Source organism: Canis lupus, chromosome 20 (assembly GCF_011100685.1).
Source record: "Canis lupus familiaris isolate Mischka breed German Shepherd chromosome 20, alternate assembly UU_Cfam_GSD_1.0, whole genome shotgun sequence".
Classification (NCBI taxonomy): Eukaryota; Metazoa; Chordata; class Mammalia; order Carnivora; family Canidae; genus Canis; species Canis lupus.
In genome coordinates, this window is record NC_049241.1 from 42,344,873 (window position 1) to 42,357,189 (window position 12,317).

At 58.7% G+C, this 12,317-nt stretch overlaps 1 protein-coding gene across 2 annotated transcripts; it reads left to right on the plus strand.

Annotated features, from left to right (window-relative positions):
* Nucleotides 1-2,830: 2,830 nt before the first annotated feature.
* Nucleotides 2,831-8,298, plus strand: MYL3 (myosin light chain 3). Of its 2 annotated transcripts, XM_038566643.1 has the most exons (7): nt 2,837-3,063; nt 5,278-5,305; nt 5,458-5,607; nt 6,390-6,563; nt 7,652-7,729; nt 7,844-7,886; nt 8,079-8,298. In XM_038566643.1, exons 1-6 carry the CDS (start codon nt 2,917-2,919, stop codon nt 7,870-7,872), a joined length of 606 nt encoding a protein of 201 aa, XP_038422571.1. In that variant the 5' UTR covers nt 2,837-2,916; the 3' UTR covers nt 7,873-7,886; nt 8,079-8,298. The 2 variants fall into 2 exon arrangements, with proteins under 2 accessions (XP_038422569.1, XP_038422571.1); XM_038566641.1 differs by having other exon boundaries at nt 2,831-3,063; nt 7,652-7,886.
* Nucleotides 8,299-12,317: the final 4,019 nt, after the last annotated feature.

Here is a 12,317-nt window from a genome sequence, read left to right on the forward strand (position 1 = left end):
TCGGAGGACGTGACATATCACCGGGACCAGAGGGTGACAAGGAGCAAGCCAGGGCCCGGCTTCCAGACAAGGGGATAGGAGAAGGAAACAGCTTATGCAAAGGTATTGGGGCTGGAAATAACCTAGAGGGAGGCTAGTGTGGCCCGGAGTCTTCTGCTTCTATCCATGGGCCCCTCAGAAGTCAGGGCTCACATCTTCCCCAGCATCCCCCTTGGCTGGAGAGAGACGGGGCTCTGGAATGTAGTACTTGTGAGTCTGCATTAGACGGGGTCACACTCAGACAGTGGAGCTGAAGGAACCAAAGGGGTAGGATCCAGACCCCCCAGGCCCTGCCTGGGTCTTGCCTGCTGGCTGTCATTCCTGGGGGGCACAGAGTTCAGGCCGGGACCCGGGAGAGGGAGAGAGCCATGCCTTATTGTGGCCGGACCTTATCGCCCACTGCCTGCCCACCTGCCCACCCCCGCCTTGCTTCTGGCCTCAACAGCCTGTCCTGTTGGCAGGAGAGGGGGCCGGTCTCTGCAGAGCCCCTGCTGGGGGCCGGGCATTAGTTCTAGGTTGAGAGTGGTCCCACAGGGTGAGCCCTGGGGCCCTGTTGCTCCCAGGAGCCATAGCTCAGCCTCCATCTGAGCCTTGGGGAAGGAGTAGAGGATGGCTCTGTCCACAGTGTCCCCTCTGCAGGACCACATCTCCCCCATGCATGAGGGAAGGGGACTGAGGTGCCCCCGCCCCGCTCCCCCAGACAGAGGAGGTGGCGCTGTGTGCTCCCATGGGCTGCCTAAGCCTGGCCACCCTGTAGCACGGACCTGGCGGCTGAGGCTCCGGAGGCCCATGTCCCTCACCTACCCCTGTTCGAGATGGTGATGGGTGGTTGCTGAGGCACGGCAGTTATGTGTGCATGAAAGAAATGAGATCGGGAGTCTGGGTGCCAGAGTGTGGCCTCTGCCCTGGGCCTCGGTTTCACCCGTGATGGATGAAGGGGATTGGGTAGTGTCTTGGCTGGAGGGTGGCTGGAGTCCCCATGGGACATCCAGAGTCAGTTGTCCTGAGGGCCAGTGGGCCTGGGCGACGGGGCTGCCTGGAGGCCTCCCTCACTCTGTGTGTCCCCCTCTGGCTGTGTTCTCTTGTGGTATTTCTGGCTCGTCTCTGCGGACCCTCCCCCCACCCCTTTTTTCCCTCAATACTCTTGCCAAACATCTGGAAGGAAAGTGAAAAACTTGCCTCCCCCCTCCCCACCCCAGCACCGGATGTTGTCAGATTTCCAGATGTGGGGTGATCTGCCCTCCAGATGAGGGGAGGAATGTCCTGTGCTCCAGTTAGGAGGGGGCCAGGCTCCATCCCTCCACCGTGTCCCCCTCTCCAGGAGGATGAGTGATAGGGCTCAGCCGCAAGACTGCTAGGGGACTCCAGGTAGAGGCCCCCCAATCCTGCCCTCAGGCTGAGGCCCCAGGCCCTCTCCACACCCAGGAATCCCCCTCCCTCCGGGCCTGGAGGGGGGAGGGGCATTGCCTCTGAAGTTTCTATCAAAGGCTCCAGGCACTTAAAAATAACAAGGAGCACCTCCTTCCCACCCCGGCACAGAGGAAGGGAGCCCAATGTGCTCACAAGATGTCCTTACTCTCAGAGTTCTGCGCCCAGAGGGGCCTCATGCCACCTCAGCCCTCCCACCTCTCCCACTTAGCCGAACAGTGGCCCAGCCTGGCTGCCCTCAGGCCCTGCCGTCTGTCTGCTGAGGGCTGGGCCTGGGGGGTGAGCACCAGGGGGCAAACCTGGCTTAGCTTCCCGAGGCCCCTCAGAGATGCAGACCCGCTCCCAGGGCCCCCACCCCAGGGTCAGCCCAAGGAAGTATGGGGCGGTGGTGGCGGGAGGTGGGGGGGTGGGGGGCACAGACAAGGATCCTCCTGGGAGAGGGGGTGGTGGCCCGGAGTGCGCCAAGTGGAGGAAGGGCGCGCTGCAGAGGGTGCAGTGGGTCCCAGGGTCTGGTGAGGAACAGCCCTGAGCTCTGTGGGTAAAGTGGGCCACAGGCCAGTGGGGGGAAGAGGGGATGGGAAGTGGGGTGAACAGAGAAGCAAGCCACTGGGCCAGCTGGGTGCTGGTGAAGGGGGCCGCGGAGACCACTGGGCTGCTGGACTGGGGCTGAGTGGCTGCCCTCGGGGGTGGGGTGGGGGAGTGGCACCCATGCTATTGCCACTTGAGGTGTTCCTGGGGACCCTCCGGATGGGGCTGCAGCTGCCTGCCAGCCATGACCAGACACTCACACACGGATATATATAAACACCAGACACAAACACACGGAAGCAACACTCACAGACACACTCACGCAGATACACACAGACACGTGCACACGTATAAACACCCAGAGGCAGACCCACTGAGCCAACATGGAGACAGGCACAGGCCGTCACCCACAGAGACACACAGACTCCTCCCCCCACACACACACACACGTGGGAATTGGATGCACAGCTGGGAAGTTTAACTCAAGAGGTGCCCCTAGGTAATCATGGTCCTGCCCCCACCACAACACACACTTGGTCCGGCCTCGTGGTGCTGTTCAATTTGTTGACCTGCTGAGGGTTGTCGTGCCCATGTGTGCGTGTGCATTCGAGGGTGAGTGTGTGGTGAGCAGTGGCCTCTGTCCTCTGCTCCCCCTCCCTCTCCCTAACAGGTGATTGGGAGGAATGGAAAGCCCTCCCTCTCCTCTACCCATTCCTGAGCCTGAACAATGCCCTCCCCAGGCCCCAAAATAGCCCCTGAGCTTAGCCAATGTCCTTTTATGGCTCTGTCCCTATTGTGCACGGCGGGGGTGGGGCTGGGGTCAGGAGGTGTCCAGACAGGATAAAGGCCAGGCCCAGGAGCTTCACCTACCCTGCTCTCTGCTTCCTTCTCTCCACTTCCCTCTTTGTACTTACAGCTTCCATGGCCCCCAAGAAGCCAGACCCCAAGAAGGACGAGGCCAAGGCAGGCCAGAAGGCAGCTCCTGCTCCTGCTCCTGCTCCAGCCCCTGCCCCTGCACCCGAACCCGAGCGCCCCAAGGAAGCGGAGTTTGATGCCTCCAAAATCAAGGTGGGTATGGGAGCTGGGTTTTGGCAGGAGGGACAGGGCAGGTAAGTGGATCCCAGAGTGGACCTACCCAATGGCAGGCCAGACTCCAGAAAGTGGGCACTGAGCTAAAGCTGGAAGCTTCTGTGCCGAGGTCAGACAAGCCCCGAGGCGCTTTAGGCATCAGGACGGCTGTAGTGGGAGGGATGGTGGTCAGACATCAGGCAGGACTCCCCCAGTGCTGCTGAAGGGACATCTTTGGGTGGTTTTGGAAACTGTCCCTTGCCCTCGTCCATGGACCTCACTACCCGTGGGGAATCCTGGAGCCGCCCAGACCCCAATCCCGGCAGCCAGCTGGATCCTCCTTTTTCAGCTGTGGAGTGTCATGTCCATGCCAAGTCCCCCAGGGTGGCCAGAGTGCAGAGCATGGGGAAGTGAGGCCCCTGCCCAGCCTGGGTCACGCTCACCCCTACCAGGGTGGCCAGCGCTGGGTGGGCCTCAGTTTTTAGGTGGGGAAACTGAGGCAAAGGCTGGGTAGGTCACTCGGGAAATTGGTCTTGGGGCTGTGACCAGTGCACCCAGAGCCCTTCCCCAGTTAGGAAGTCTTTCTCAGAGTCTAAACTGGGAGGAAGAGCCATGACTCCCACCGATGGCATTTGCATAGTGGCACGCACCCCGTGTCCTGCCTGTTCCCTGTTCTTGGCTGGCCACCGGTCACGGCTGCCCTGGCTACTGGCTGAGGGGCCCGCCCGGCTCCGCGCGGCTCCTCGTGTCCAGCCAGCCCTGCAGCCCGACTGCATAGAACTATCTTCCGTTTGTGATCCCTTCCTGGGGTGCCTACATTGTCCCTCAAGACATGGGTTCAGATCCCAGCCTGGCTCCATCCTGTTCACTGCTCTGAGGCATGGCTTCCTCAGATGTGACAAGGGACAATAAGCCCTCCTCGAAGGTTATTGGGAACTGTTCCTGGAAAGTGCCTCCTGGAGCTGGCTCCCTGAGCGCCAACCACCCCCAAGGGCTAAGCTCGTGTCCCGCAGGCAGTCTGACTACCCCCAGCCCATGGTGGCATGGTCTGGTCTCACCGCATCTGAGGCTGGCACAGACTCCCCTCTGAGAGGAGGGCATAGAGAAGCCCCTTGTGTGTCCGCCTGGCTCTCCCCCCACCCCCGGGCTGGCCAGGAAAGGGCAGGGGCTTTGCCAGGACGCTCAGGAGCCTAACTTCAGCAGGCTTCCTGGTGGGCCGGGAACAGCTGAGTTGAGTCAGAGGGCTGGAAGGGACAAGCACGGGCGAGGTGGCAGAGGTGTGCCATGGAGGTGGGTGGGGCTCCCAGGGAGGTGCCAGCCATGCCCCCTCCCCCAAGCTCCCTCCTGTGACCTTGACCTTGAGGCGAGTGACTCAGTGATAAAAATAGATCTGGTATCCGATGAGGAGGGGGAAACCGGGTCCCCGGAGGCTTCCTGACCTCAGGTGGCTCTCTGATGTGGCCTCCCAAACACTCAACACCGCCACCATGCCCCCATGCTGTGCTGCGGTGGGGGCTGCCCCGGGTGGACGGGGTGGATGCATGGGCTGCGGAAGGCCCAGGTGTAGGCAGGGCTGTGAGTGGCAGTGCCCACCTTGAGGTCTCTGTGAGGGGCACTTGCAGACACACACAGGTGTGAATGCACACACGTACATCACACACATACACGCACGCACTCCTGTGGATATGCTCTCATGCTGAAAGAAACCCTCTGGCCTGTACCCTCACCCTTGCTCCTCCTGCCACCTCCCTCCCACCGACGATGAGATGAGCCCTCCCGTCTCACTCATATGAACAGTCCTGCCCACTGAGCCCCAGACCTGCTGGGGGGCGGCAAAGCCAGTCTGGTTGGATCATCTGGCTTCAGACACACCCGTCCAGGACCAGGGGCATCAGGTAAGGCCTACCCTGGGCTGAGGACTCAGGGCACCAGGCCAGCCTTCTCACCCTCTCCCGGATGCAGCCCACCAGCCATCAGGGTCTGGGCACCTGCAGACCCGAGGCCCTCTAGCTCAAACAGGTCAGGAGGAGTGAGGAGGCAGGAAGGTGCTAAGGTAGACAGCAGGAGCTCATGGGTGGCAGAAGCTGGAATAGGGACAGGCTGGGGCAGCCAAGAGGTTGAGGCCTGGGCCGTGCCTGAGGAGTACTCAGGTGGGCTGAGGCCCGGCCCCACCCTCTGAGCCAGGCACTCAGAATCTTTGGGGTCTCCTTTCAGATCGAGTTTACACCGGAGCAGATTGAAGGTAAGCAAAGGTCTTGAGCCCAGGGGCTATAGGGCTGGACCTGGGGTCCCCAGTCTGAGATCCCTGCCAGTGTGGGGTGAGTCCTTCCGGTGTGGGGTGTGTAGGGTGGGCTTACTTTGGGAGGACCCACGGTTCACATCCTCTCCCGGCAGAGTTCAAGGAAGCCTTCATGCTGTTTGACCGCACGCCCAAGTGTGAGATGAAGATCACGTACGGGCAGTGCGGGGATGTTCTGCGCGCGCTGGGCCAGAACCCTACACAGGCCGAGGTGCTCCGTGTCCTAGGGAGACCAAAGCAGGAAGGTTGGTATGCATTCGTGCCAGGCCCCCGGGGAGACGGCTGGGGTGGGCTGCCCTCTGGATGGCACAGTTACCTCCCTGCTCTGTGCTCTCCTGGCATCTTCCTTCCCATCATCTGGATGAGGAACCGAGGCAGGGCTCAGGTGATGCTGAAAGGTAACAAGCAATGAGGTTGCTGGGCCATCCCGCCCCATGCTACTGGTCACAGGAAACTGATAGTGCAGAGTAGCCTCAGTGCTGGTGTGAGGGCGGTCAGGGGGCCCCCAGCCTCGGCTGCCAGTGGCCCCTCCTGGTTTCCACGGCATCTCTCTGGGCCTCAGGGCCAGATTCCCTCACCACTCCTGCCAGAGAGGGCTGCCTGCTTTGCCTCACAGAGGAGTGAGGCCCAAGCCCCCTCTGCAGATTCCAAAGTCCCGGAGAAGGTCTGGGATGGGGCCCGTGGCTCCTGACCAAGCACAAGGAGTGTGTGTGTTGGGGAGGGCGCCTATACGAAAATGACACTATCTCGGATGGTTTCCCGAAAGGAGAGCAGAGGCGCTAGACAGGGCCCGGGGGGTGCCACTGCAGCAAACTGTCCCTGTGGACAGCAAAGGATTCTGTGAACAGTGCAATTCTGGGCTGGCTGTAAAGTGCCTGGCAATGGCGAAGTGATTTGTAAATGGCTAACTGGAGCAGAGTGCTCTGGGACTGACTGTGTGAGGGCGATAGCTCTTTGCTACATGGCCCAGGGGAAGGGGGTGCCCACCCTGCCCCTCAGAGCGTGGGACTCGGCCATGTCTCCACAGAGCTTAACACCAAGATGATGGACTTCGACACCTTCCTGCCCATGCTCCAGCACATCTCCAAGAACAAGGACACAGGCACCTATGAGGACTTCGTGGAGGGGCTGCGGGTCTTCGACAAGGAAGGCAATGGCACCGTCATGGGCGCCGAGCTCCGCCACGTGCTGGCCACTCTGGGTGAGGGCCGCCTCCTCCGCACTCCCACCCCTCCTCTGGGGGGCATCCCTGGGGAAAACCAATCCATCACCAGCCCAGCCTGTGTCTCACCTGTGAAATGGAGAGAATGACACAGTCAAGGTGCCTCTGTGCCAGGCGACAGAAATGTGGAGAATCTAGAAATCTAGAAATCTAGGGAGGGAAAAAGAAGGTGTGTGGGTACAGCCCACGGAACCAAAAGGGGTTGAGGACGGCTCTGGGGACAGGGTCGGGGCAGGGGGCAGTGTAGGGCATTCCGCAGGACCAATCCAGTCGTGGGGTCCACTGTCTCAAGGTCAGTTTCCAGGGACACAGCAACTAAGAGGTGCATTAGGTAAGGTGCCTGCCTCTCGGACATCCTGACCCCCATCGTCTGGCTGGCAGGGGCACCTTCTTCTCAAAGGAGTATTTTGTACAGAAAATGTTTATCAAGCACTTGCTCAGTATGTCTGCTCAAAGTATGTTTCCCTGCATCAGATATTTACTGAACTCCTAGTGTGTGCTTGGCCCTGGGCTGGTCTCTGGGGTTGTGTGTGTAGCTGAGGGTAGGAGGTTACCCCCCATCCCAGTGTGGGGAGCAGCACAGTACACAAAACCCAGGGGCAGGAAAGTGGCAGACTTGTCTGGAGAGCAGAGATGCTGTCTCCTTGTCTCCTCCACCCTGTCCCCCAGGGCCCTCAGCTCCACCCCATGGGCCCTTCCTCTAGCCTCAAAAGGGACAGCTTCCAGGGATCTGATGCGGGGACTGGCCTCCTCTTGGTGGAAGGAGCCCCCAGCAGCCTGTTGAAAAGACTGTGTGTGCTGGTGACTTGAAGACCAAGCTGGCCCTGTTATGGGCAGAGCCCAGGCTTGGAGGGTGCACCAGCACTCTAGGTCCCTCCTGCTGTTTTGACTTGTCACTGATATTCCTGGTCTTGGAAACGGGGGTGATGGCTAAGACCTTGTGAGCCAGGACGGTTGTGCCAAAGTGGGGATACTGGGGAAGCAGACCCACGATCCAGAGGGGCTCCGTGGGCCCTCCACGCCTCGCACCTTTCAGGGGTGCTGACTCAGCCTCCCTCCCTGGCCAGGTGAGAGGCTAACGGAAGATGAGGTGGAGAAACTGATGGCGGGGCAGGAAGACTCCAATGGCTGCATCAACTATGAAGGTGTGCTCAGCAGGAGGGGGGCTGCTGGTGGTGGTGAGGGCACTGGGACCCTAGGCTCCTGCCCGAGGCCGCCCAGGGCTCAACCCCTGCCACTCGCTCTGCCCTTCTTTGCAGCATTTGTGAAGCACATCATGGCCAGTTGAACCTCTCATCCCAGGTGAGACCTCTACTCCTTTCCAAACCTGCTGCTACCCCTGCCCCCTCTGCCCATCTCAGCATGGTTGTCCTCTCCCATCTCAGCATCCAAATCCCATGTTGCCACCTCCCCGTCTCTAACTCCGGCTCTCAGGTGACACCTGGCTGCCTCGCTCCGCCCCTTCCGCTGTAACCTGTGACCCTTTACTCTCAGGGAGCCCAGGAGGCCATGCTGGGGACAGCTCATCTCCCACTTATGGTGCAAACACCAGCGACCTGGGATTCGGGGAGAAGGGGAGCACATCGAGAATCCTACGGCAGCCCCTCTGCCGGCCCTGCAGACCTGTGTGCCTGGCATCTCTCCCTACCAGCTGTGCATCTCTGTCCTCACCCCATGGGCCTCATGAATAAATGCCATCTTTCCTTCCTTTTTCCTTCTTTCTTTTGTTCCTTCCTTCTTTTCTTCCCCCACCCCTCTCTCCTTCTTTCTTTCTTTCCTGTCTGTGGCCTTTGATTGACTTCTATAAAATCTATGAGTCCCACATGGTGAGCCCTGGACAAAATGAGGGGAGTCATGCTGAAATCCTGCCTCCTTGCTCCCCTTCAAAAATATCCCACCTGCTGTGCCCAACCCTCTGAGCTTGCCTACCAGGACACTGGGGCAGGAGCAGGGCTGAGCTGGAAGAGGCCTGGGTGCCCTGTCCTCCCCTTCTCTCTTTAAGAAGTGGCAGCTCTGCTGTGGCCCCTCACGCAGGGGTGCCAGTGGGATATCTGAATTGTCTCACACCACCACCAGCAATCAGGGAACCGTGGGGCATTGGCCCAGGGCTGCCCATGTCACAGATGGAGAAACTGAGACCTGGAACAGCGCATGACCTTAACCTGAGTCACCCTGGGAATGAATGGCCGGGCAGGAGCTAACTTTGTCCCCAGGCTGTCAGAATTGAAGGGGCCTCAGATCCCTGACTGCATCAGATGGAGAGACCAAGGCACTCTGCCTGTGGTGTGGTGGTAGGCCAGAGGAGGAGTCCTTACTGGGGTAGTATCTGGCGTCCCCATTGGGTTCCCCAGCCCTGGGCTTCTCAGCAGAAGATAAGTATGCAGTCCCTGCAATGACAGAAGGAGGTACAGACACCTGCTGCAAACCTCGACCCCATTGTCTACACCCTGCTCAGGAGCCAGGGCCCCTCCCCTCCCCTTGGAGCCCAGCAGGGAGAGTGAGAGGAAGCTTCCCGGAGCAGGTGATCTACTGATCAGGACTGAGAGCAATGCCCTGCAGAGAGCCTGGGGGCCCTTGGAACAGGGGGTATGGGGGAGATTGAGGGCTTAGAGTGGGGAGTGGGCCACACAGGGTAGGGAAGGAGGACCCAGGAGGTCAGGGCAGCTCCATCAGGATGCATTTCAGTGGCTCTTGTGCACGCCAGTGTGTCTGCATGGAGGTGACCCTGTGCGTGTGTGAGCGAGTCTGAAGATGAGCACAGATTAGGCTGCCTGTAGGCATTGGTGTGATGTGGGGACATTCCTGCAAGTATGTCGGGATTGTGAGCGTGAGAGTGTGTGGGGGGAGTGTGTCAGCAGTGTACGTGAGACCATGCGTGAGGGGTGTGAGTGTCTATGCAGGAGTCTGTCTCATCTTCATTCTCTCGGAGTTTATAGAGCACTAACTGTTGCCAGGCTCCGTCCTAGGCCCTGGGAACACGGTAGGGGAGAAAGCAGTCAAAACCTCTGCCCTCATGGAGCTCACAAAGACCTGACAAATCACCACCCATAAAATGTGTCAACAGGCGATAAAGGCTGAGAAGGGACCCAAAGTCGGGTAGAGGCTGTGAGTGTGTGTGTATGTGTCTGTGTGTGTAAGAGCTGAGAGGGGGTTGACATGTTAAGTCGTGAGGCCAGTGATGATCGGAGAAGGTAATGGTTGGGCGAAAAAGAGAAGATAATATCCAGAATACATAAAGGACTCCTACAAGTCAACAGCAAAATAATAGACAACCCAATTTGAAAATGGGCAAAAGACTCGAATAGACATTTCTCCAAAGAGGATCTACAAATGGCCGATTAGCATGTGAATAGATGTTCATGTGAATAGATGTTCGACACCACTAATTAGGAAAATGCAAATCCAAACCACCATGAGATACCACTTCACACCCAATTAGGATGGCTCTTGTCCAAGAACCAAGAAACAGAGCATAACAAGTATTGTGAGAATGTGGAGAAATTGGAGCCCGCCGGTGGGAACGTAAATGGTGCAGCCGCTTTGGAAAACGCTATGGAGGGTGGTCACTAAAATAAAAACATATTCCCATAGGATCCAGCAATTCCATTTCTTTTTTTTTTTTTTTCAGCAATTCCATTTCTAAGCACCTACCCAAAAGAGTTGAAAGAAAGGACAGAGAGATACTCATACCCTCATGTTCATAGAGACATTATTCATATGAACCCAATAGGTAGAAACAGCTCATCGACAGATGCGTGGATAAACGAAATGTGGTATAGCTACGTGATGGCTCGGTATTCAGCCCTGAAGAAGGAAGGACGGGGTGCCACTTGCTACACCATGGATGAGCTTTGAGGATACTAAGCTAAGTGAGATAGGCCAGGCCCAGACAATACTATGTGATTCCACTTAAATGAGAAACCTTGAGCCATCGAATTCAAAGAGGGAGAAAGTAGAATGGTGACTGTAGGGGACTGGGCCGGAAGGGGACAGTGGTGAGTTGTCAAAGCAGAGAAGCAAGCAAGAGAGGAGAGGAGTATCTTAGCTGCGCTTCCCCAGAAGCAGAGCTGAGATGAGGACAGGAATGCAGGTCGGCTCCCCAGGAGGTGACCCCCGGGGGCATGGGAGAGCAGCTGGAAGGGAAGGAAGTCTCTCCGGGGTGCACGGGAGCGGAGCGTACTGTGGACAGTGAGGGCGCAGCCTCCAAGAGACAGACCAGACTCTCCAGTTACTCCTGTCCACACTGGCTAGGGCAGGATCTCCGAGGCAGGCTGGAACATTCGTGTGGGGCACTTGGGCATCGGCTCCAGGCTGCCCCGTGGGCCTCGAGGGAAGCCGTTCCTGCAGAGGGCACGAGTGCCCTGAGATGAGAGCAGACAGCGCCATGCGGAGGTGGTGGTGGTGGGGTCAAGGCAGAGAGGTGACCAAGGGCCTGTGGACACTGCACAGGCTTTGGTGTGTGCTCCGGGTGGGGGATGGGGGTGATGCTTTATCAGCATCACTCTGGCTGCCAGCAGAGGCAGGGTGACAAGGTATGAGGGTCTGGGAGAGAGAAGCAGATGCACACTTGACCCAGTGGAGATGACAAGCGATCAGAGCCACTTTGAAACCAGTCTCAGCAACATCTTAGGCAGATTTTGAGGCTTTCTGGTTCCTTTTCTTGTCTCGGCACGATGCACTCCAGCCCCAGATCCCGTTCCGGGGGGCAGGTGAGGGATGGTGGTCGGCTCTTTCATGGTGCAGAGTCTGGCTGGCTGGTGGGGCCAGGAATGGAGGCACATGTGGCCTTGCTGCGGTGGCCTCTGCTACTGGGGGTGTCTCCTGTGTACGTGTGGACTTGCTGGACTCTGGCCGGCCTCCCTGGACAACTGGTGGCTGAGGACCCCCACAGGAAAGCAGGGCCTCCCTTTGGTCCCAATCAGGGCTCCGGGTGGGGAGCCACGTGACTGAGGCTGATGCCCTTCTGGGCGGCCCCCAGCTCCTGCCTGCCCCGGCCACTTCATTCCTGCACAGCAAGCCCAGGAATTGCTGAGCCACCTTTCAAAAGTCTCCAGGGGCCACTCTGGGGTCTCTCCAGGGACTGGGAGACCCCAGCCTTTTCTTTCTGGGGATGCCCACCCTGGGCTGGAGTCCAGCAGGCAGGGATCGCACCTGTTCTGTCATCCCCAGGCACGGCGATATGTACTCTCTCAAGAATGGCTGTCCTTTCTCTGGTTTTCGGAATGGTCCTGCAGGGCTCGCATGCTCCCTTGGCTCGCTCCCAGGAGGTACCACCCTCCTCAGCTTGGTGTGGCAGCAGAAGGGAGCATCCCACGCATCCCCCCAAGACACTCTGCAGCCCAGACCCATCAGTCTTCCTGTGTGGATGAGGAGGGATAGGCTGGTTGGAGGTGGCTGGTAGGGGGTACAGTGGGGGCTGTTGTGGCTGACAAGCTGGGGCTGAGGTAGTTTGATCCTAGTTATTGGGGCTCCACTCTGCTTGGAATGTGTCTCTGTCCCAGGCCATGGTCACATTGCCACTCTGGGGCCTTTCGCCTGTTGTACATGGCTGTGCTGATCACAGGTGGGCTGTCATTCCTGGGCTCATCTCACTGGCTGTAGGTACAAGTGTCAGAGTGGATGGGTGGAAGGACCTAGAGGGTGCCACTCAGCTGCGGGGGGTGCGGGGTGAGAATTTTCCTCACTCGGCCTCCCTCCTCCCCACCTTGGTTGGAATGTTTATTTCTGTCTGTC